At 41.1% G+C, this 26,495-nt stretch overlaps 1 protein-coding gene across 5 annotated transcripts in view; it reads right to left on the bottom strand.

The window, feature by feature from the left end:
- NELL1 (neural EGFL like 1) overlaps positions 1-26,495 on the bottom strand; it is a 280,140-nt gene that overhangs the window by 227,247 nt on the left and 26,398 nt on the right. For all 5 annotated transcript variants that reach the window (XM_054283614.1, XM_054283612.1, XM_054283613.1 and 2 more), the window contains exon 4: positions 12,665-12,835. In XM_054283614.1, coding sequence (XP_054139589.1) covers positions 12,665-12,835 — 171 coding nt within the window. The remainder of the gene's footprint in view (positions 1-12,664; positions 12,836-26,495) is intronic.

Here is a 26,495-nt window from a genome sequence, read left to right as displayed (position 1 = left end):
AAGCTCTAAATTTCCATGTAGAGAACAGGTGTTGAATTCATCACACCCAATTTTAAATGTCTCAAAAGTTCATACCTACAGTGGAGCTAGTCCCCTAGACTCGTTTAATGAAGAGACATGAGTGTTTCTAGGGTGTGATTCATCTTACAGTAAATTATTCACTCTCTAAAGGCCCCTCCAACAGCTGCACAGGAGCCCTTCCTGACATCAGGGTGAATCATCAAAACAGATTTTTGCAATTCAAAGCCTGATGCTCAAAAATTACACTCTCCTGCAACCATTCATTACCCTGTATACATCCATCTGGATCTTCAGATCCTTTAAATACACTGAAGGGCATAGAAAACTTCTGTTCATGGCAGTCTTTGAAAGAAGCACCCTCAACTTGTGTAAAGAAAGGCAGAGAAGGAAGTTCCCTGTGTTTTGCATCAATCTTTTCCCTAATCGAATTTGCAGAGGTGTGGACCCCCTTTGACCCTTGCTATCATCTCCAGCTGAGCCTGCAAAAACACAGTACACCTCTGAAATAGCAAATGAGGCCTCCTAACACAGCCCATTGTATAAAAACAATCAGCTGCTTCAAAAAGTTTCTCCAACATGTTCTCTGAACCCCCCTGCACAGAGAAATTGATTGCTTACATCAGTTCCTAGCTTTCAGATACAGTATTGGCATTTGTCTTTATCTCTATACTTCCACAGAGATTAAGAATTTATTTTTAAAATAAATACTAGGATATCTTTACATATTTCTCTTTCAGCCCATTTTCTATATGCTTCCCAATGAAAATGTGTCAATACCAATGTGATTGGATTTTCTTGATAGTGTTTACAGATAGGACACATTACTTGACATGTATTCAGTTCTGGAGCAACTTCAACTGAATTATTCATTCAGTTTCCAGTGTTTTGTTTCAGAAAAATAAACTTCCTGAGGGAAATTTTGATTTATTTTTTTGGTGCTATCTCCTCTGCCATAGTATCAGAGTTCACAATCATTTAACAGAGGAAAGCAATCTAGATTAAAATCTTGGGGTATGAGGGAAGCCTTTTCTTATTAAATTTTGAATATACAATAGTAACTGCCAACCATTTAATCAAGTTGTTGTTCAGCTTTGGGAGAAAAAAAAATAAGTGTCCAGTAATAGCATATGTCAGGTAAAAGACTCAGGAGTGCATGGTCAGTTTACATTCTCTTCAAGGTCTGTCACCCAAATGATTTCATTGATTTTCCAGTATAATCACAGAGACAAAGTTAATGTACTCTATTTTTCACTTTAATTATTCCAAATACAAATCCATCTAAATAAAATTCTGTTTAAAAATCTCTTTTTTTCATTTAATAGAAATTCAAAGTAGCTAACAAATAGGAGGAAACTACACAAATGCAAGTGGAGATGGTCACAAGAGCACATTTTCCCTGTCAGGTTTTGGGGGTTTACTCTCCACACGTCAATTGTGTAAGGCTGAATTCACAGAGATATTATCTGCCTGTGCAGGGCTTTTGTTAGAAAATATATTACACTCCTCAGTTTCCTACAAACTTAACCATTCATTTGGTCAGAATTTCTTAAGCACTAAGCTAAAACAAATCATTCTTATTGACCCAAAGTAGAGGACTGGACCCATTATATGACACAGCAGTGGCCTCACAAAGGACAGAAATGCATCTGTCAGAGCTGCCTTTATGGCAACTTTCATCTGGGGAAAATCTACCTGAGGTAGATCCCAAGGTCAATACTATGAACAAGGTCAATATTATGAACTCTACTTGCAAATGACAAAACAGATACAAATGGTTCCTGACAATAACAGTGCAAAGAGTGCCTAAGCCCCAACAGCCTGTCTGCAAGGCTGCAATGTTTGCCCATCTTCACGTAACAAAAACAGCCCTTCTTAAAGTGTGAAACACCCAGAAAATAGGCTGAGTCAGACTCTAAGCAGAAATAGAAATTTAGCTATTTGCTTAGGATTGTCACGAGTTATACAGAAAAAATAAATGCCAAACCATGAGGCCAGCTGTACCTTACATGTGTGGATCCAGAGTAGGGCTTTTAGTGTCAAGACAGTTGGTTTGATACCCAAACAGTGATCCCATTTCTCAGCTTAGGCAACTGTTGCTTTTGACTAGGACACACTCATTTTCTTCAAAGCAGCAGGTGTGGTGCCCCGTGCAGGACTTGTGACCTGTCTTGGTTTAAGGCAAATTTGGGAGAAAACCTCCAAAGGGGCCCCTCCAGAAAGCAAACCCACACGGCCCTTCTCCCCGAGCGGTTTGGGGAGGATTCCTCGGAGAGAAGTGGAAAGAACCTGTTTATTTAACAGGCACAGCACCCCCAGCACACAGAACCTGTTTATTTAACAGGCACAGCACCCCCAGCACACAGAATGAACAATACCAGGTGACCCCGCTCTGTCACTGCTCTGAAAAAGATGGCAAATTCAGAAAGTCTCTCTGGGGGTGGTCGCTCTGTTCTCAGTCCCTCCGGTGCTGGGGCAGCTGCTGCCCAGAGCAGGCCCCAGCTAAACACCTGCCAGCTGATGGGAGATGGGAATTAATTCTTTGTTTTGCTTTGCTTTACCTGTTAAACTGTCTTTATGTCAACTTGCATCCTTCTGAATCCCTTCCCCATCCCACTGCAGAGGCAGCAGCTGTGTGCTGCTCAGCTGCCTGACACCACTAAACCACACAGGAACCTTTTCCTTTTAGATAAAGCTGAGTTCAATAAATAGCATGTGGCTCCTGGCCCTGGCATTGCCCTTAAAACTTGTACATAATCCACAGGTAGCAGGAGCACACAAGAATATTTCTCACAGGTTTTGGTGAACATGATAATTTTTTGCCACATTCAGCAGAACTTAAAGGTGGTGTCTAGGTCAAAAGAATTCTTCCTCTGAAGTGCTGAGGTGAATATCATCTGCATATACAGATTTTTTTTACAAAAATCAATGTGCTCAACTTCTATGGATTAATGTGAATTCAGGACTTTAAACATCTCCAAACAGAGCTGAGAGCCACATAGATCAAATGCCACTTTTCAAACAGATATCTGACTCTCCAAAGGCATTTTAGCATCTCTTTATCACTGTGAGCAACCACCACTATCTGGCTACCAAAGCAAAAACCACAAAGCAGGAGGGCTTTTATGATGCACACAGATATCCACTACAGTCAAGGAGACAAATACACTTATTAAAAGAGGACAAAACTAAAACTCATAACCTAAAAGACACCCTTTAACCTCAGCAAAATTTGAAGCTCAGGTTCTAAACCAGAATACTGAATAAAGCAAACTGTTAACAAGAAAGCTAAAAGCACAGCACACTCATTTGTTACCATACCAAGCATCATACCAAGAGCCCATCTCACATGAACCAAATGTTCAGAGTACACCCCAGATGCAAAATATCATCAAACCAAGTCTGAGCAATTAAAAGCAGATTCCAGAAATAAGAGGAAGAAATTAATTCAATGGGTTCTTTCAAGATATAAAAAGAAGAAAAGCTCCTCTCCCACAAATTAAACAAGAAACCCTTAGAGCAAGATACAGCTGAGATAAAAACTGTATTAGAATATCTATGAAACAAGTAGTAGCCAATTAAGCCTATCTTACAATCAGAAAGCAAAAGAGGAAGAATACGCATCAAAATGTGCACAAATAAGGTCTTGCAGCAAAAATGAACCCCAAAATAAAATGCTACCAGAACAAAGAGGTAAAACCATGATTAAATAGCTAATGCCATCTCTATTTTGTCATGAATTAAAACCATGATTAAATGGCTAGTGCCATCTCTATTTCGTCATGAAAATTCAAAAAAAAAAACAAGCTAAGGTTGCTTTTGGGGTTTGTCCCAAGGTGTTTATTGAGTAAGAACTGGCAATTCTGAAACTCTGCTTCAGTGCTGGTCTCAGGCCCAAGACCTGCAGAACAGGGATCTTCACTCTGGCAGTTACAGAACCTGAGGCATGATAAGCTTTGGAGCAGCCCTTCTTCACGAAATATATGCACCCTTTGTCTTTCCTTTTGTTTTCCCCTTGTCTCAGGCTCCTCTCAAGCCCAAAGTTGATTTATCTAGTACAGTAAGATAGGTGCAATCGTGAAAAGAACGAGGCTTTTGATTTCAACTCTTTCTGCACTGCTACAAAAGCTAAATTTAAAATTCAGTCAAGCCACAAGAAACCTTTTTACTAAACAGCTTCTTCCCCCTTCCAAAACCACATCTGCTGAGAAGTTAATTGCTTTACAGGGTATCTTGTCACAGGATCATCTCATCAAGGGGCTCATGTCATCACCGGAGGATTTGTATGTAATCATAAAATAACCTCATCCATATTCCAGAGCCAATTTGCTGCAGAGATGGAAGGCAAGCGCAGGCTGAGGATGGAGCTTTGCCTTTGCTGCCCCTGGTGCTGCCCCAGCTCTGTGCAAAGGCTCTCTGCTCTCCCTGGAGCTGCCCCTCCTCTGGAACACCATGGCCTCATTCCCTGCTCCTCAGCTCTTCCTGCAGGTGCTTCCAATAACCCACACCTCCCTTTTCCCATGGTGCTTTCCAGCTGTCCAGTTCAGTCTTGGTTGTTTGAAAGACAACACTGCAGTCCCTCCACAAATAACTAATTGGCCGTGACTGGGGAGGTGTATGAAACAGACAGTAAACACAGAACAAGCCATTATATTGGTCCTAAAATTAAATTTAGATGGAAACTGCCAGCAGACAGGCAGAAAAGCACTCTGCAGGGACAGCACATTTCTCACAACATCTGACACACTGGGGAGGTGAAAGCATGGCTCTGCTCAAGTCAATGAGAGTTCTCACTGCAGCCTGCACTGGGGTGTTCCCCAGGGTACTGCATGGCACATCTTTCAGACAAGTTTAAGGTAAGGAGCTGGTGTGACAGAGAAAAATTCAGCTTGGGCTGAAAAACTCCAAGCTGCCTTAGCTAGCACAGTGGCAGTTCTTAGTTATTTGCTTTCACTATTGATGTGCTGAAGAGGATGCCATTAAAACTGCAGCCCAATTAAAAGTGCAGCTTCCACTGATTCTTTCATTTACTGCCTGGTCTCAGATCCAAGGACAAGTTACAGGACTGGCAAATGCATGTTACCTTACTCCTGTGCTAAGGATCAGGGTACCAACTTCCTCCTTACTGCTTCTTCCATGCATCCTTTCATTGGCAGGACAGATCACACAACAAGGATTCTTCATACCATTAAAATATTTGAAGTGGAAGAGGAAGCCACTTTAATGCAATATTTAAAATATTAAAATATTATATAAAATATAAAAATATTATATAAAAAATGTTTAAAGTGGAGGAGGAAGCTACTGCCCCAGAGCCCCCTTGGTGTTCCCTGAGCACTCCACATGGCTCCAGCTCCTCACAGCCAAGGCACAAATGTGACTGATCCTGCACCACTGCCCTTTAGAGAGCTGTCAGTTTTGTGTCACCCTGTCATGAAATAATGAGAACTGTCAGGTTCTGGGGGTATTAAGAAATTCAATCAAGCAGACTCTACCTCCCTGCAGCCAGCTTGAGGATTTTGTAGATTGGATTCCTAAAATAATTACCTTGTGGGTAACAGTGCTAAACTGCCAAAGAAAGACACCTCAAGTACTAAAGCACTCCACAGAGCTCTGGGCTGGCTTCACAGCTCTCAGCAGCCCCAGCCCTGCTTGCTCAATCGCCCTCTCAAGCCCCACCACACTCAGGAGGTTTCAGATCTTTTGCAAAGGCTTTGCACTATTTGCTACATGAAGGCTCAGGTCTCCAGTCTGCTGTTGAATAGTTCAGAGGGGTTCTCACCTGTTCTTTGGCAAAGATCTAAAAGTATTTAACTAGAATTGAGCTATCATTTTCTCAATTCAGCTCCAATATTATCCTATGTGACTTGTAGTTCTAAACTCCAGAATTAAGCTAACCACTTCAAATGGAAGAGTTCATTTATTTCTTAGATCTCAGTTAATCTGTCTGGCTGGAGCAAGATAACTGTTTTACAATCTGAAAGGAAAAAGCCCAAAACATTGGCTTTATCTGGCTCACTCTTGAATTCCTATGATCACCCCTCTGTCCATATGACCCCCACATCAACAAATAAAAAAGAAATAGAGCCAAGTAACAGGAGACTTCTGAAAAAAATTCATAGAAAAATTTCCAAGTACATTTCAAAGTGTGCAAGCTAAATTTTCAGACTGCTCTTGTAACTAACCACACCAATTTAAAGACTTACAGCTTTACACATGTCTACATGTATATTGGACCAATATACACATATTTGAGAATTTGGTAATACAACCTTTGGAAAATACAAAACCATCTGAGGCTTGCCAGTCTTGATTTAAGATAATTTGCTCTGCCATTATCCATCTTCTCACTCTGACACAACCAAAGCATAAAAATATAAGGAATGCAAGATGGCAATGGTGAAGCATAACACAATATTCCTGTCCTGTTCAAGCCACCAACCTGCCTACCAACATTGACAATTCACCAGAAATCACCACAAGTCCCTGTGGCATTCACATTCTCTGAAAAATCCCTTCACCCAGGGTTTTCTCCTGGGAAGCCTCAGAGAAAAATGAAAACAATAATTATCTCATTTGCTTCTCCTGTATTGTGCTCATGTGGAATGTGTTTGGAGATTATTTACCCACAGGTGATTGTTCCATTGGATTCTGCTGAGAGTTGTTTTCACTCAATGGCCAATCAGGGCCAAGCTGTGTCAGGGCTCTGGAGAGAGTCAGGAGTTTTCATTATTATCTTTTTAGCCTTTGTAAGTATCCTTTCTGTATTCTTCAGTATAGTTTACTATAGCATTCTTTAATATAATATAATATCACAAAATGATAAATTAGCCTTCTGAGAACATGGAGGCAGATCCATCATTCCTTCTTTCATTGGGGCACCCCTCTAACACAGTAAGTCCCCAGTTCTGACTGAGGGAGGGGGGACCAAAACCATTGCTGAATTTATATTGAGCAGTTTATTGGGATTTGCAGGGACCAAACTCTGCCCCGAGCTCCTATGGAAGACCCTTAATCAAACTCCTGGAGAAGATGCTGCTCCTCTCCTGACACCAGCAGCGGCTGGAGCAGCTCCCACAAGGAGCCCAAAGCAGATTCCATGCTGGGCAGGGGCTTGTGAGGCTCCTCTGCTGAAGCTCAGAGCCCAGGTACCTGTGCGGGTGATTTCTGCCTCCTGGGGTGGCCAAAGGGTCTAAGACAGGTAGGAACAGATCACACATGTGGATTGGGATTGTTACCTTTTTTTCCTCCAGTACTTTTTCAGCACGTTCATAAATACTCATGCGTTCTCACAAATCTCTCAATGCAGTATACAAAGGAGTTCAAATTATTTTGGGGGGATTAAAAATAAATTTTCATCGTAATTGAGGGCTGGATTAAAACAGATCATTCAGTCTTTGGTCACACCCATGCCAGCATTCTGCTGATGCACTAGCTATTCAGTGAAAAACCCTAGCTATTTAAAAGCTCCTTTAAAAAGAAAATAATGCTGACTGTATCCTCAACATTTCCTTGCAGCTAACTGCAGTACTGCGATGATAGAGACTGATGGCAGCTGATGCGGTGTGCCAGCTGCAGATCTCCCTCATGCTAAGCAATTCACAGCCTTTCTGCCAAACAAAAAAAAACCCTCGTGGGTGCCAATGAACCAGCCCACACCACCACAGCTCTGAGGCTGGGGGCACCCATGATGCACAATTACACCACTCTGCCCAAGTTCCCGTTTCTCTGACAGCTTTTGCTACAGCCTGGAGAGCAGAGAAGCAATCTGGGTCACAAACTCATATTCAAATAGCGAGACTAAATTACCTAGCTGCACAGCACCGTCACCACACCATTTTCCCTCTCAAGAGAAAGTGTTTTACAGTAATTAAAGCAGCCAATCCCTCTTTTAAGTACATCCCTTAACCTTCTTTAAATTTATTACACCTTAATTAAAGTCACAGAACTTTGTTTAGATCAGTTGAAAACCTCAGGTTGGCAGCCAGAATATCTAATTTATAAGAACTCGGACGTCTTGGATTCCCATCTTTGGAGGATGTTACTTTAATTTATTTATTTTTCCAATTAAAAAGTTCTCACTGCTCATGCATTTTTTATTCCCTAATGCGCTGTTCTAACATAAAAGAAGCAGACAACATGTTTTTTCAGTTGGAGACTACTTCCAAGCCTGCTCCAGTTTTATAATCTATTCTCTTATGCTCTTACCAACCCCCTCCATCAAACAGCTAAGATATCCATCAAAACCACAGGCTGTATTCACAGCAAAAGGCACTCCAGCACAGATTTTCACTGGAAGAACATTAATTTTTTCATCAAAACACCTTTCTCTCCCTTGTATGCCCACAGAGTTCAAGTAAAGGAAGATGGATATTGTTTGAATAGGTGAGTACCTTTGTAGCAGTATGGCTGATGATAAATAAAACAAAAAACAAGAATAAATAAAATACCTTTCAGGCTTACCCCTCCAGATTAATCAGCTACACTGAGAACAACTTGGAATTTCTATTTTCCTAATAGATTTTCAAGAAATACATTTTGATACAGTACCTGCCACCTCCTAAATTGTAGGTTCCATGCTATTCCCTCACTCTTCTCAACACCATTAAATGCAACATATTTCTGTGATGTTACTGCCACAGGGGACAAACATCTCAGTGGACAGGCAGGTGCCATGGCAAACTATACAGACTCTACAGCTAAAATTCCCAGAGAAAACAAACATCAGATATTGCAGGATTTGACAGCCTCTTGAGGTTGCAAATCTCCTGACAGCACAGGTATGAACAGAGGCCCAAGCTGAGAAAAAGCATGGCAGAGTTAATTTGATCATACTCACATTAATAGAAATATCTATTAGTACTACTGGTTATTTAAGGACAATGATGCAGTTGCTCTAGCTGAATCAAACACTCACCAGAAAATCCTTGACAACCCCTTTTTGCCTAGAGCAGGGAGGCACAGATCCTACCAAAGGCAGCAAAGTTAATTTCCATGTCACTTTGAGCACAGGTTTTACTTGTGCACCAGTAGGACATTCATAATTAATGCAGTCTTTTCATTTTTCTGAGCCTTCAGAACCTTACTAGACTGTGAAATGCATGTTAGCAAGGGCACCCACGGCTCCTCATGTCAGTTTTCTGAGACATCCCTGGCTAGCACAGAAGCTCTTCAAATCAATCAGGAGAGTCCAGTGATGCTCAGCAGGTTTCTAGCCTGGACTCCAAGGTATCTTTTTTCTGTCCCATGGAAATGGGCTGAGCAATCTGGGGCTGTTCAGCCTTGGGAAAGCTCCTCACTCAGACGACCTTCCAGCACCTTCCAGTTCCTAAAGGGGCCACAAGAGAACTGGAGAGGGACTTTGGACCAGGAAACAAAGTGACAGGGCAAGGGAAAATGGGCTTCAGATCAAAGTGGGGTGGGTTTAGATTAGATAAATAAGAAAAAATTCTTCACTGTGAGGAGCTGTGGCTGCCCCATCCCTGAAGTGTTAAGGCCAGCCTGGATGGGGCTTGGAGCCACCTGGGACAGTGGAAGGTGTCCCTGCCCATGGCAGGGGGTTGGAACAAGGCCATCTTTAAAGGCCCTTCCAGCCCAAACATTCCATGATTCCTGAGCCAGCAGTCCCAAGCTCTAACATCGAATTCAGCTGCAATTCCCACTCCTTGTTCTTGAAGGGGCACTAAAAGGAGCCAGTGAGAAGCAGCAGGAGCTGATTTCAATAGGAGCTGTACTTGGGCAAATAAACCTCCTTTGATCCACATGCTTCCCCCTCCACATGACATCTCATTAGAACAGGGACAGCTGCACTGTTTTAAAGGTGATGCTTTAAAGCACTACAGGTCCTTGCTATTTCCCAAGTACTTTTTTCCCTAGCCTACCAAGGTCTGAAAAACAAAGCTGGCTTGGAATTGAATCCAAAAGATAATCAAGTACAAATGTCAAAGCAATTTCACAAATCAGGGTAATGCGGGTGATAGGGCTGGGAAGTGGAAAAGGAGATTTGACTATCTGTTTACAAATTAAAGGCTTCTTCTCCAATGCTTTCTGATCAGCTGCAGCTCTTGGAGGCCAGAGTATCACAGTATGAATCCAGTAGCAGAACTAGGATGTGACTGGATATTTTTCCCAATGCAAACACTTGCAATGCACTCTCAGGTACAGATTAACTTAGGTAACACTGCATTCACAAATCCTTTGCTCACAATAGCCTTCCAAATATGTAACACATTACCACAGTCCTAAACAAAAGAAATAATACATTTATGCAAATTCAGCCAAGTCTGTAAGGAAGCCATGATGCCAGCCCCTAAAGAAATACAAGTCATTAATTCTGGCAGTCAGGTTTTTTTTCTTTTCCCTTTTTGTTTTGCTGCCAAACAAAGTAAACAAAAAGCTGAGAGCTTTAACTAGATAGGTACACAGGAAGCTAAATTCTTGTTCTGATGACTGAAACCTCTGCAGGAGGTGGGACAGGTGAACGTACTGACTGCACTCATATCCTGGTTCCTCCTGTTCATTCGAGTCTGCAGATGCATCACTTCTCATTGTGAACCAGCCTAAAGCAGTGACATTTACAGGGAGAGTCCCCAGCTCTTCGCATGGGACTGGGCCCACACTTCCAGCTGAGCTTCCCTAACACTAACATGACAAGGCTGAGGGTTTCCAGTACTGCTCAGAAGTACCCCCATTGACTTGCTCTTCATTTTCAAAGCTTTGACATTTATTGCACTGTCATAAGAAAATGCCATGATAAAAAAGCTGTTGACTCCTTTTCTGAGTGCAAAGATATAAAGGGTTTTAAGATTAAATCAAAGTAACACCCACATTCACAAAATTCTCTAATTAATTGAACAGTGATGCTTCAGCTGACTCAGGAACTTAGACTTCCTGGCTTTTTTCCCTATCTCATTTAAACTTCCACTATGATCTGTCCTCAAGTCATGCTTTCAGAACTATTTCCATTACTCTTCCACAGGAGTTGTCATAAAACACCACAATACATAAAATACACCGCAATGCACAGCCAAACACAGACACCTGGGTATGGATTTATGCTGGGAGCAACCTGAGGATGTAGCACCTTAAGGGACACGGGTGGATGGATCAGCCCTGTTTAGGGCTGCCTGACAGAGATGGCTGGACACATTTGTCACCTCATATGACAGCACAGCTCACTCCATAATTGTATTTATCTATTTGTGCTTGTCACTGTAAAGAAAATCAGGTCACAACCATGACTCTGTGCAGTTCTCCTGTCCCTGGAAAGAATTCTGCACCAGTCATTTTGCATTGTCTTCATTTTAAATGCTGTACAAGAAAGTAGCCAGCTAAACAATCTGCTAAAAAGGGTCTTCCCAAAACACATTTGCTGTTTAAAAAAAATCAAAGTAGATAACAAAGAACCTGTCCCAAAACCCAGTATATCAATGAAGAAAGAAAAAAAGCATTCTGTTGAAAGCAAAGAAATAGTATAACAGATAAATAATGGGAATATAAATAAATCAAATGACTGAAATTAAGAGAATCTTTGCAAACTGTAGATTTCATGCCTCAATGAACTTAAAATTACTCTCAGCATTTAATTGCTTCGAAGGTCCAAATAAGGTCCAATAAGAAACACTCCTTCAGATTAGATTTTTCAGTAGTTAATGGAGTTGCAGAAAATGGTTGTAACATCCTCTCAAAACAGTATCTCATAATTACTTGGGTCAAACTTCAAACTTTTTCAAATGTTCCTTTAACTCCTATAATACTCATCTAGCTTTATTCTGCCTGTCTTTACAAAATGAAGACTTCCAAAAACTGCTATCTGCTATATCTGCTATCATAACCCAATCATTTTAAGTGCCATGATCCCAAAATGCATATGCTGATCCTCTCACTGAATGTGAAGGGGTTTTTTTCCCCTTCATTTTGGTGCAATAAGATACAACAGTAATGGTTTGTTTTCCTCATTCATAAAGACTATCATCAAATCCCAATTTCAAGCTCTCTGAATTTCTTCCTCATCAGTTGCTAAGTCTGAAGCCTACAATACATTGTGAGATCAAGTCCCAAGGCAAGAGAGATTCTAGGTTTGCTGATTTCCATTCTCTGAAATCCTGGCAATATGCCATCTCACAGCCTCCACAACTTCTAATGGCAAAGACAGAATATCCTTCAGAAAACAAAAAACTCTGGTTCCAGTCATGCAAAAAGAAGCTTCCAGGTTTCTCAGAAGTTTCCAAATGCAGCAGCACATGGAAAAATCAGTAAAAGCTACATTGTCTGATTATGCAAAATAAAATTAAAGTGTGTCTGATGCATCTATCTATCCTTCAGGCTCTCAGGTATGCTGAGTGAAGCAGCTCACAACAGAACAGACTGCACACCCATCCATCACACTTAAATGCAATCACTGGCAAACATAACCGCTCAGCTACTGCCTAAACTACAGAGATGCATTTAATACTCCCCCATCAGCAATCAACCTTTTCCACATTTGTTCATAATCACAATGAATTGTTCCATTTTAATACTTTGTTTTCCTTCTCTTATCCCACGGCAGTTTAGCCTGCTTCTGAATGAGACATTTTCCAATTTGATTCCCATAACTAGAGATTACTTTTCAAAGAATTCCAGGTGACAGAAAGTGCTTGCTTACCTGTTGCAGTCCACGTGGAGCAGCAGGTGGGAGGCACTGAGGGACACAGCAATCCTGTGCCACTGCCCATCTGCCAGGCGGTAGGGGAACACCTCTGTCCTCATCTTGCCCTGGAACCTGTAGTGGTACCTGATCTCATCCCGCAGGCCGCTGCTCTCCAGCTCAAAATAGCTGCATGGAAAACATGGAGAATCAGTTCCACTTCTGGCAAGTGCCCTCTGAAAGAGACTGTCGCTTTCTTCTGAACTGGTAAGGCTTCTTTAAACAAATACCACAATCTAAAGAGGTTACTCAGCATGCAGTAGCTACTAATTAATTTTTTTTAAAAGGAGCAGAGAGACAAGGCCATTCATTCAGAGCATACAAAACCAGCAATACTAATTACTGAAAACAGCTCCAAGTACCACCTGTTAGCCAAGGAAACTGAAGTCCTCTTTTCACCCATAGAAAAGTACAAGAAACCAAGCCTTATTCTTTTCACCAAAATATTTTGTATGACTGCAGGCTTTGTAAGAAATAGAAAAACAAAGAACGGTACATATATCACTACCACAAACAAATAAAAAGCCATTAAGGTAAGAAACCACCAGGTAATCATTAAATTTGTATTTACTACTTGCAAATCCAGTTAAAAAACCGCAACTGTTTATTTTTAGGACTCCCCTACATGCAATTGTGCTTAACTCATTTTCTGACTTTTATTGTTACTGCCGTGATCGTTCAGCTTTACAAGGAAAGGCCAAAACCTCTTGGCTGGATTAGGTGTCTCCACATCAGGCACAAACCATCCAACAATGAAAACCTTCACACAGCTGTCAGACTCACAGGAGGGCTAATGAAGGGGTTATTAATTGGCTTCACAGGGGTATGGGGGGAGCCAGTTCTTTCTCCAGGATGAATTTATACACTGACAGTATAAGTACTGAAGTCTTCTCTTGGACCTCCCCAAGTATTTGCATCATATCAAATCTTTTTCCTGCTAAAATGAAGCTGTGTCTATAGAAACAAGTGATGCAGACCTCCCTCCATGGTAGAAATAGCTCTACAAGAAAGTGAAGATGTCAGATTGTCCAGACAGTCCTTTGCCCCATCTGCCTCCACACTGTTTTGTTTTTCCCTGTTGGCCAGCACCAATTTAACATGGCATTTGAGAGATAGGTGCTGATTTGGGGTAGGATGGGAAAAATTACAGTAATGAAATCCACTGCCAAAAAATAAATGTAACACAAACCAATAAATATTGGAGTGCCAATTTTCATTTTCCCACAAGCCTTTCACACTGCTTGGCCCTACCAGCCTGTGTGCACAAGCATTACATGGGGGCTGTGCACTTCTTCAAGATCAGATCTTACCAGTGAAGCTGAGGGTTTCCAACATCACTGGGAAACAGAGTTTCTTGGGAGGAAACTTAGGTGATAAAACACATGTGCAAGACATCACAACGGGCTGGGAAGGGGAACACAAACACAGGAAGTCTTCACCAAATGTGAAATTCAAGCCCTCCTCCATACTGCCTCGTCATTGTACTTTTCATGCAACATAAAAGCATTATTGGGTCACATGAACCAAAGGCTCAAGTGGCAAAGTAAAACACACAAGCAGGTAAAGGTAAAACCAATGCTGAATAAAAACACAGCAGGCATAGGTACAAACAAAATGCATGCAGTACAGAGTGGAGAAAAAGGCTGGTGTTGTGAAAGAATGGGACAAGGAGAGCAAAAAAGGAGGGGTTTTATAAATACTAGAGCAGAATGTTGATTAACTACAGCCAACACCCATTAAAATACCTAAATTACATTCACAGGAATCTGGGGAAGATTTTTCATTTCGATGCTCAGTAACAACATAGCCAATGTCCAAAAGATGCTGCTGCTGGGGCTTCCAAGGAAAAAAAGCACTATAAAAGTACTGTCAGTGATGTCATACTTAAACATTTTGTAATTTCTATTTGCTGTCACAGCACAAAAGGAAGTGAGACAGGAAACTGAAAAAAAATTAAAATGAGGGAGAAGTACAAAACATTCACACACAAAGTATTTGTATGCATATACATAGAGATACATGGTTGATCACAGAGGCTTAAGAGCCCAAAAACAAGACAATCTCCTGTTGCAGGAAGCAAATTGCTTCCTGAGGTCATTCTTCATAATCTCCGACAGCCACAGAGCTGATCACTCACCACACAATGATTTCTTTGTTAATGTAAAGGAAACAGTGCAGCCCTGGAAAGGTCAGTCAGATACTACACTTAATCACATCAGTGCTCTATTATTTGTACAGCACAGGGAATTGCAAAGCTCCTCACCTGACAAGCTTTAGTGTCAATAGTTACCTCAGAACTGAGAGCAGCTTGTTGCTTAGGAATCGAGCTTGTTGTCAGCCTCCTGACTAATTTATATAGTACAGAACAGATTACTTAAAATTTCATGTAATAGCTAGTGCTAACATTTTTATATATGTGCACCTAATGCTGGAAGTGCCACGGGACTGTATTAAACACCATGGTTTAGCCCTTCAGTGGCAGGAAAAGGAGGGTGACAGCAGACAAATTCTGCACCTATTCTTCCTTCACCAGCCTTCAACAAGTGCAAATCACCAACAATTACACTCAGAGAGACATCAGTGAACAGCAGCCAACATAAGCCCAACAGCAGAAACCCCAACACATCTCTCTCTCTCTTGTATTTAAAAAACTAAAGCAATGCAAACCAACACTCTTGTGTTGATTTTTTTTTACGATGCAGAAATTCACACTGAGACCTTGATTACACAAACACTTCACGATGCTCTGGGTTCAGAAGTTGTCTTTTCTCTACCAGAATAGAAGTCATGTGCAAACAGTTTTCTCCTTTCTTTCCTCCTTCCATTGGACTCTGGGGGAAAGAAGCCTCCTCCAAAGCAATGGCACAAAGGCCATTCACAGTGCACCTGCTCTGCTTCAGAGCTCTAATCTGCAAATTGGGGAATGGAAGACAAATGAGGGGAAAAACAAACTCAGGCAAGTAATCATCAACCGGTGAAAAAATAATTAGTAAACACAAAGGAAATAAATGGATTTTTTTTTAATCACTATCTCATCTTCAACTTCAAATGTCATTGTACATTTTTTTATGCACGATAAAACAACAGATAGAAATGGGGAGGGAGCAAAATTAATAGAAGGTACCATAGAAGAGACAGGAAAACTGACTGATCTCTACCAGGTGTTTCGAAGGTACTTTCCAGTATTTTGTCAGGAATGACATGAAAACAGAGGATTGGAATGAATCAGCGTTCCTGGAAAGACTGCAACACCTGGGACCATCTGAATATATGTATCATGATTCAGTGTGAACTTCCAATGCTGGCATGAAATCCACACCAAAATCCCCAGAAAGGTCCCTGAGAACATGACAATCTCTGATTGTGCATCACACCTGCACGCAGCCTGTGTCAGCCTGCCCCACAGTGAGGGCGCTGCCACCCTCCTCCAGACCTTCTTCAGGGAAAAAAGGTGTGACACAGCAATCTCCTTGTCAACTTCTTAGCACTGAGTGATGGCTCCTTGTGTTATTTGTTATTTCTCAGCAACAATTTATACTTTCATATATTTTAAATAAGGCGTGATCAGAAGTTAACATGTTTTTTGACAGATTAAATTCTCAGAACACACGTATTAAGAAAGCTTGATTTTTATGGAACAGCAATACAATTTGACCTTGGCTGAAATTCTCCCACTAGTAGAATTTCCCTGTTTGCTAAGCATGTAAATTACTGCTGGCTTCTTTCGTACAATTATAGAATTCAAATGCTTTTTATAGGTCTATCTGCAGTCTCTCATTCAAACCCCAATGTATAAGAGAAAAACACTGCTAAATTCAGACTGATTTTATGCACATCAAAAAAAGTTGGGATATTTTAAGGTCATGCAATGTGCTTTCTGTGAAGGACAGTATTATTCCACAATTGATTCAAGATACTTTACAATTCTTTCTGCCAGTTTTTGCAACTCCTACGTACCTCACACAAAAATATTGTTTGGAGAGGATAAAGCTTGACACAGGTACGTTTAATGACAATTTTTTTCTTCCCCCTTTCTTTTAGTCACCACCACAGTGAATAAACTGTACATTTGACTGCTCATTTCACTTCCAGATCAGGAGAGAAAGGTACACTTTTAATTGGAAACACCTCCTGTGGATGTAATGACCAAAAAATATGGAAAAGTCACTATCAACATTAAATAAGTGTGACTGTGCTCACAGGGGTCTGAGGATGAGGGAAGAGATGAGGATCTGACTCCATGTTTCAGAAGGCTGATTTATTATTTTATGATATATATTATAATAAAACTGTACTAAAAGAATAGAAGAAAGGATTTCATCAGAAGGTTAGCTAAGAATAGAAAAGAATGATAACAAAGGCTTGTGTCTTGGACAGAGAGTCGGAGCCAGCTGACTGTGATTGGCCATTAATTAGAAACATCCAACATGGGCCAATCCCAGATGCACCTGTTGCATTCCACAGCAGCAGATAACCATTGTTTACATTTTGTTCCTGAGGCCTCTCAGTTTCTCAGGAGGAAAAATCCTAAGGAAAGGATTTTCCATAAAAGATGTCTGTGACAAATAGGAGTATGTACAAAACCTGAAGCAGAAAAGGCAAAGTATTTCTATAAGGTGAGTTGGCCTAACCCACCATCTGCATTAGAGAAACATATTCACCTGTTCACCATCTCAACCCACAGAGAGATCTTACCCTGTGGCAAACACCACTATGTTTCATTCAGGGATTTCACTGCTGTTGGATGATGCAAGTGGCCAAAGGAAGGACAGCCCACAGACCATGGATCCCAAGGCAGGGCCCAACAAGAACTGTGGAATTGGTGTCCTCCAGAACATCCTTAGGGCACACAGCACTTTATTTCCTGATCTTCACCAACCCAAAATCCATCACCAAGCACTGAAATATCGCACAATGAAGACAGCAGCACAATTGGGTAAGCAGATTAAATGCTCCTCTAAGAGCTCCAGGAACTAATGCAGAACTACTTTTTGCATTCAATTCTGGCAACCTTCCTCCTTATCACATTCCAACATAAATAAAGCAGAGTTATCATTCTGACTTTACAACTTCCACCATCCTTGATCAAGTGCCAAATGAAGCCCCACAGCCTCTTTCAAGGAGCAGCACCAGCACTTAGAGCAGATGCTCTTACAGCTACTGAACAGATGTCCCAGGGCAAAGCAGCAGGCACAGATGGCAGCCCTGCAAATATGTACAAACTTGGGCTTGCCATCCAGCCAAAACACTGTGCATCTGCTTACCATTGTATGGGAGAAGGTCACAAAGCCACAGGAGCTGAGGGATGGAAGCCCCATCCACCTCACACATGCTGCAGGAACACTACGATGTGGGGCCTCCCAAATGCTGGGGAAAAAATCACTGCCACAAAAATCAGAGTGTTACTGCACAGAAACTTCTGGAAAATATCTGTGAGTCTGGCCAAGGCACAGCTTTTAATTCTTTCAATAACAATGCAAATTCAGGAAGAGTCCAGAGATCAGTCATTTTGATGTCATCAGCTATAAATTGGAAATTCGGCAAGCTCCTGAAAAAAATCAGTATATTTGGACTTGTTGCACACAGCTTTTTCATTTCACAATAGCATGGTGCTATTTCATGATAAAAGTGGCTTCAGGCAAGGCTGTGCTTTAGCATCTTTGTAGAAACACTTCTTGATGTATTTAGAGACAGGCAAAAAATCTGCATCCATTATCACAGAGCTCTCAGGATTTTCCATCTCCAGGGGTTCTGTGATGAATCACAGGCCATTACTCCTTTGGCCTTTTGCTGCTCCTCACCACCAAGGGAGGGCACAGTGGGGCACACTGTGCTGGGTGTGCCACGTGGCCCAGCCTGGACAGGGACATGAAATAACTGAGATTTTGTTTTAGCATCCTCAGTGCAAAGCAAACCAGGCCAGGAGCACTGGGCTCTGTGCTGCAGATAAGCTGGCAGGCATCTGCCCAAGGCACTGCCCCTGCTGGTGATGAACCATGGTGAGAAAAAGCAGTGCCTCTGAAAGAAAAGATCTATCTCCTCACAGGAAAGGAAACACTCACTTTGCAGCTGTCACCACAGCTCTGAGTGGATGCAAAACCAGAACAAGTTACACCTGCCAAGGCAAATATTTCAAATATTCCAGTCGCTTCCACGGGTACTGTTCCTGTACCCTGGTTACTATGAAGTGACAGGGCACAATCCCAAGCTCTGAAGCATTAAGCACTGTGAAACACTGGATTTTGAAGAAATGCTCTTAACAGGCTCAAGCACACAGATCTACTCCTCTTGAGGAACAAGTCTGGTGCAGCAAGAGTCTTGTGTGCCATGACTGTCACTGCCACGGTGGCCCTGGATGGTGAGACAGGGAAGTGTCCCTAACATCCACACTTACAAACCATTCAAAGCTGCTTTTTACAGCTGGTTTGAATAAAGACAGACCCAGAGGCTGCACAGCAAAACCATACCTGGCAAATGAAGCATTAAAGACTCACTGCTGTGGCAGAGATTGCACACTGATATCACCAAAGTCAGGCTGACATCAGGCAGCACAAAAGGTGTCATGAATAGAAGCAGTGCCTGTGACAAAGAAATTGGTTGCTAAAATTCAGATTAACTTTCTACAAAGGGAAACACAAAAGCTGAATCCCATATATTGCATCACCTACTCCATTCCAAAAGTATTCCTTCTGTGCAAGCAAATCCAAAATGTAATACTAAACACTTTCAAACCTCTCAAGTAAAGGCCTGAAAGTGCAACATCACCGTGCTACTGGCTACCTAAATAAGGTCCTATGCTTTCATTTCAAGCAAAAAGAACTAAACTCAGTCAATTAAATGACTCTCTTTTTCTATTCAGGCCACTCTGAGGGACAAGAGTAATTGTGTTCTACCAGCTTAGCTTGAAACATTTAACAATAAAAACTCCTACACTGACATCTTCTATTAGTACAGAATATTTATTAACATTTTGTCTTTTGTTCTACCCATCTTATACATGGCAGCTGGGCATGCAAGCTGCAAGGCATGAAGCATTTATGATGTGTTTGTGTACCTGCAACTAGGCAGAGGTCACCCTAATACAAATTTACTTTCCTCTTCGATCAGATAAAGAAAAAAGTAACCCCAACATCTGCCTGCCAGGTAAAAGACAGCTGGAGTCAGAGCTGGTGCAAAGCAGCTACATATTTCCATGCCATGTGTTGTGAGGACTGACCTTCAGCATTTTTGTTTTCATTTTATATGTCTAAAAAATCTACCTTCACCATGGCTGCAACCTGCCTACTGTCTGAAAAAAAAGCCTGGTTTCTCTCCTAGTCCTAATAAACCAAGCAGGAAGTTCCACACTGCACCTAAAAATAGAGCAGCATGTTAGCAGGCTTCAAAGGTAGCCCAGCCAGCAGGACAGAAAAGAGTCTGGCTGGAGTAAGCTGAAGTTACAACTCCTTAAATGTACCTCAAAAAACACCAGGAGGACTTGTTTTCTTACTAATGAGATCTGTCACCTGAGTAAAACTACTCAGTAGAAAAGTATTTGAAAACAAATTACTCCAATTGTGATGTCCCTAGAAGAAAGGTTCTTCCCTCTAATCTCTGAAATTCAGCAGCTCTTCAGTGATTTCTTGCATTATGACAAATTCCACACACGTTTGGAATTTGTCAAACATGGAATATGCCAAAATCATCTTAGGCCTGGACTGGTCAGTATTCTTTAGACACTTTAAGCTGGCTTATTAAGACTTTTCTAATCAGCAAGAAAGGACACTTAATCAGTGGAACAATTACCATCCCTTAGTGAAGAGCAGGCTAGAACTAATAAACTATAAGGATGTAGCAAATCAGTATGTCCTTGTATGCCTATTTACACATTGCCAACTTGGCAAAAAACCCAAGGTCCATGTATCCCTTAGCTGAACTATCTCCATTGTAACATAAAATAATCACACCCAGGGGACAAAAAGCCACCTGTCCAGGTGAACACCCTTCCCTCAGGCATGCCCAGAAGTTAGCTGACATTACAAAACTTGCATGGAAACTACTGACCAGTAGTAACTACTAACCAGTACTTGGAAAGTTACCAAATCTGGACTTCTGAGCACAAATAACAGTGTGGGAAGTCCTGATGGTGTGCTTGGTTTGTGTGCAACCACCAAGTGCCCAGGCTCGTGCAGGTCTGAAATAAATAACTGATGTCTGTCACTGACATCTTGTTATGAAAATCCTTTCCTTAGGATTTTTTCTCCTGAGAAGCTGAGAGGCCTCAGGAACAGAATGTCAACAATGATTATCTGCTGCTGTGGAATGCAACAGGTGCATCTGGGATTGGCCCATGTTGGATGTTTCTAATTAATGCCCAATCACAGTCAGCTGGCTCAGACTCTCTGTCCGAGACAGGAGCTTTGTTATCATTCCTTTTTATTCTTAGCTTAGCCAGCCTTCTGAGAAGAAACCTTTTCTCCTATTCTTTTAGTATAGTTTTAATGTAATATATATCATAAAATAATAAATCAGCCTTCTGAAACATGGAGTCAGATGCTCATCTCTTCCCTCAACATAAGACCCCTGTGAACACTGTCACAGATGTCTCTCTCAAGTGTGTAATTATTGACTTGTTGCACACTGGGTAACAGACACCAAACACATTTCTCCTGGACTCTCTGGGGAAAAAAAAAGAAAATCTTTTCCTTTGCCCTCTCTCCAGGTCCAGTCCCTGATGCCCTCAGCCCCAGGGGCCTCCACCTTCCCTGCCCACTGCCAGAGCTCTGGCAGCTTTTCACAGCCAGCATCCATCAGGGCAGGCACTGCCACCCCTTCCCTTTCTGGAGACAGTGCCTGGAGTGAAGGGAGCACACAGGCATCGTTTAAAAACTGCCCATAAAACTGCAAATAAAAACTGCAAATAAAACCCAAAAACCCACACATGTCACCAGACCACCATCAACCACGCAAAGGAACATCAATAACATGGTGCAGACATCTGTCTTATTAACCAGGGGAGTGAACATTCCAAACCAGCAGCCCAAACTCAGCAGACAGTTTTCAGAAAGTTGCGTTTAGTGTAAGTTTGAGACATTCTGGTTCTTTTCCTGTATCGGAGGGCCATAAAACAATCAAAGAGAATAACTCAGCATGTTGTGTGAGGCTCCTGGGGGACCCACACGTCCTGCTCCTGGCTGACCATAACATTTCTGCACTGTCCAAATTCGGGCTTAAAGAGTTTCAAACTGTCAGCCATTCTCCCCCAATTGCCAGCATGGTCCAATGGATGCGCTCAACAGCTGGTTATGAGCAGCATGTTAATGCTTCAGAGAGACAACAATTGTCAGCCTGGTGTCCATAAAACACCTGCTCTCAGCAGGAAGCCACAGGATGGAAGGTAACTCCTCCAGTAGTAACTCCTCTCTCACAATGCTTAAATCAGTGGAAGATTTATAGAACAGTTCTTCCTCACTTTACCCTTTCAGGTACTTTAACCCCGAGAACAGAAGCAGGTGAGCACAATTCTATTTGCATTTGCATCTCTAAAGACCTTCTGAGAAGGAAAACATGTAAATGCCTCACATATTTCACATCGCCTCATTCAGAGGGGTGCAAGTAAGGCTCAGTCTTCACCTATTCTCTTTACAGCTTTCCAGTTTAGCAACTCCACATATAAACATTCATTAAGATGTGCCCTTTACCCTAAAAGAAAAAGGTTAATGGATACATCTGCAGAGTTTTTCCTTCCCTTTCTGAATCCTGGGCATCTTGGAATCCAATATGCAAATACCCATCTTGCAGAGAATAATCTAAAACATAGCAGGGAGTAAATCCAATTTTTCAGGTCTCCTACTAGGGTCAGAAGTCACTTGCAGAGGCTTCTCTTCATCAGCGAGGTTTCAGTGAATAATTTAACCAGCTTATTACTCCTTTGTGTTTTTAATTAAACACAGAATGGCCTGGTAGCCTTCCAGCTGTTATTTGTGAACATACAGCTTTCTATCTGCTCCTCAACAGCCTCAGGAGCCTGTGACACACATTCATGGTGTCACCTGCGGGAAATATCCAACTGGAGTCTCATCCTATTTCACCTCCCCACCCAAAACTGACCCACAAGGAATGAAAGTCTCACTATGAGCCTGACACATTTAGCAGACTCCTCCTGAATATTGATATCAACACAGCTTGCTGCTACATAGTGAAGGGGCAGATTTTGGACTCTAAATCCATTTCACTGTAGCAGTACAATCAGCTTACAGGTTTCCAGATATTTGGCATGCCATCAAGTCTCTAAAGTTCAGGTCCTAGACCTAGAGGTTACAAGCATATTAAAAAAAAGGGGGGGGGGGGGGGGGGAAGAGGAAAATTTAGGAAAAAAGTTTTTAATGCTTCCTGTAACAAAATCTTTGAAACAATCATCTTATGACTTAGCCATTTGTTCTGTCATAGTGAGCTCACACTCTTCAGAAAGAATGACATATGGGACCCTGAACATCCTGGACATATTTCTCCAGATGCTGATCTTGGCCAGTGGTGGAGAAGAACCATCAAGAGAGATTAAACAGCTGAAAGGCAATGCTGATTCCATCTAATTCATGCTCTTGGGCTCTGGACCATGCAAGGCCAGAGCAGCTAAGGAGCAGGCAGACACAGCTTCAGGCGAAACTCTATTAAATCACTGTTGAAACGAGGAATTCATTGTGGCTGGCATTTTAAACATCTTGATGGCCTTTTCTAAGTGTTTTGGTGGTCTAAAGAGTCAAAGGTTGTGAGCAAAACAGCTCACAAAGCTCATCTGGGAAGAACTGGCTAGCAGAATTCACTGATCAAAACAGTTTCCACCTTCTGCATCCCCAAGTAACATGTCTGTCCATTCTATATTATTTTTATTACCTCTAATTTAGGAAGGAAAACATAATCCTCAGATTTACCACTATATTCCTCATAACTATACACAAAGACTGCACAAACTATCAGACTCTCCAATTAGAATTTCTCTGCATTAATTAAGATTTCGATTTTCCAAGATTTACTGTAATACATTTGAAGCATGAAAACAAAGTCTTTATCATCATTAAACTGATCCAACAAAATGCTAACAAAGATGCATTATTATCATTGTGCTGTCCATCAAATGATGATTCAAATTAACAGCAAACCTCTAATTGCTACAAAATATCCACTCAGAATAACAAAATAGTATATCTAAATTACCGACTTCAAGAAAAGTTGTATTAATCTTATTTTATTATCTTCAGTTTAAGAGTTCCATTCTATTGGAAAATAAAAATCTGCTAAAACTTACTGAAGAAATTAAATTTAAACCAGGCATTCTATGCCTTACTACCTTAGGCCAATCATCTCCACTACATCAAAAAACAGAATATATACACACACCTTTTCAGTGCTGGGAATAACACCTATTTCTCATCTATTAAATCTGTGTACAACAAAAAAGGACATTTCCCATAGAGATATGAACCCCACCGCTAACAGAGCTTCTTTTTGTCACTTGTTGCTGGAGGCTTGAACTTTTAATTTGGCCACTTTTGGTATGTTGTTAAAAAAAGCAAGCCTTTAACTATAATATCACCTATTTTGCACAAAGAAAAGAAACTGAGAAGAGTTCTTGGGTTTTCCATAGTCAAAAACTAGATGGTTAGGGAACAATTGCACCCTTACACTTGTTCCCACACATCTTGCTCCTGATGAAATAAAGATACTCTTTATTGTCCTCTTTGCAGTGTCTCTTTTCATGGACATGGGGAAAATTGAAAAAGATTGACCAAAAAAATTGATGCCATCAAGAACAGAACCATGATAATTATCAGAAGCTTAGTAGAGCAACAATTAATAAAAGGTTTGCCCTGTGACATGTCTGCACCCACTTCAGCTCCCATGCAAAGCTATGGAGTGAGTGGAGCTGTTAGAGAAACATCAAAAATTATCAACCTGAAAGTTCTGATCTAATGTAAGCACGGTGCTCTTCAGTAGCGCCCCAAATCTTTGTTCTCTGCTTCTCATCCATGTTAAAAAATACTTTCTCCATTGTCATCCACCTTATTAATTTCTGTCATCACAGATCTGGGGTCTGAAGCAGGATCCTTCCCAAGGTCTGAGCAGCAACCCAACAGACAATGGCTCTAAGGGATAAACAGTGAGTCCAAAACAGAAGGATAGCCACAGTAAATCCACCTGAAGTAAAAGCAGTCAGGAGCAGCACCAGACATGCCTGTTCTGACTCCTGCATGGAATCACAGAGACTGAAACTTCCCGTTACTACACAGAGCTACAAAGGTTCAACTGAGACCAGCAGGCAACGCTTCAACTCTATGTATTTTTAAGCAGATGTCATAATTTCAAATATTACAGATAACCTCAGCACCAGAGAGGACAACAGCAGTGTATTTTGCTCAACCAAGATTACTCCTGCAGAGCACATCTCCCCACGAGCCTCTGCCTGTCAAGATAGAGGGCTCAAGGAGCTGCATTCAGTAGATGCCATATCTAAAAATCCATGTGCTTGCACTGTATAATCACCACTGCCTGTCTAGCTTGACCTTGGATTTTGCTAAGTGCAGGCATGTGATAGCATTTTTCTGTTCCATGGCTGTCCTTAACGTCCTCTTTCTCAAATAAATAATAAACAAACTCTTAACATGGCAAACCGATCCTGTTAACCATGACTTCAAAAGGCCTGAAAAAGCTTGGAGAAATTGAAAAGTAATGCAAAAGGAGTGACAGAGTAAGAGGAGGAGAACAGGAAGAGATGGAGGGAGGGATCCCTCTCTAATGTAAAACAATATTCTTCTAGACTGAGACAGTGGCCTGAAAATTGTAAAAAGGAATAAAGTAAGAGAAAGAGCAATAAGAAAGTAGAGGTGACAGAAAAGTACAGCAAACTCCTTCACTTAACTGGGGAGCCTTGTCTGGACATCTCTGCTGCTGCACTAGCAAAAGGCACCACTGACCATTTGGCCATGATGAAGTCACTCCTTCTCCTTTCTCAACAAAAAGGCCAACTGGGGTAACAACTGAGTATCAAGTACATGATTAAGACAAATACCAGGAGGACTTTTTTTAATAGAAGTGCTGCAGAATAACTGGTACTAGATTTGAAATGGGAGCAACCAAAGAATGGCCCATTACTTGAATTACAACAGAAAAGACCAGCACTAGTCTTTTATGTGTCAGATCAGACATAAAAGTCCTTCAAGACAGAAGAAATTACCAAAAAAGCATTCACAAAATTACAAATAGCAGACTGTTTGATACAACACACACTCTGAAACATCACAACATCATTGGAATTGCATTATGAACCATAATACAAAGTACACCTTTTTTTTTTTTTGCCACAAACTGATGTCTACCAAACAGATAATCAAAGACACCTCTTTTTCCTCCTACACTGACAACCAGAAACAAAAAAAAGGGCAGGGGGAAAAGACATACATGATATAGGAACATAATGTATTTATGTTGGGAAGAAAAGATACACAGTATTGCATGGAAGCACAAGTAGCTTAATTGCTTAATAGCTTAGCTACTGAATCTCAAAGAAAATGTATTCTTTTATAATGTAATAAAACATAGTGAAGCAAGAAAAGTGCAAGTTTAACTTTTATGAAAAAGCAAACTCCAAAGCACATATAATAAACTAGTCAGGAAAATTGCATTACAAGGTTTGTAACTTCCAAAGTGCATTGCATCTACACTACATTGGCTTTGATCTTTCTGTTTAAGTTATTTTACAGATCGGGATACATAAATAATGAATTCCTCCTAGAACAAAAAAAAATATCTAGAA

This window comes from Melozone crissalis, unplaced genomic scaffold, assembly GCF_028551555.1.
Source record: "Melozone crissalis strain CALT ecotype California unplaced genomic scaffold, PUWL_Pcris_2 ptg000038l_1, whole genome shotgun sequence".
Taxonomy (NCBI): Eukaryota; Metazoa; Chordata; class Aves; order Passeriformes; family Passerellidae; genus Melozone; species Melozone crissalis.
This window is presented reverse-complemented; position numbering and strand designations above follow the sequence as displayed.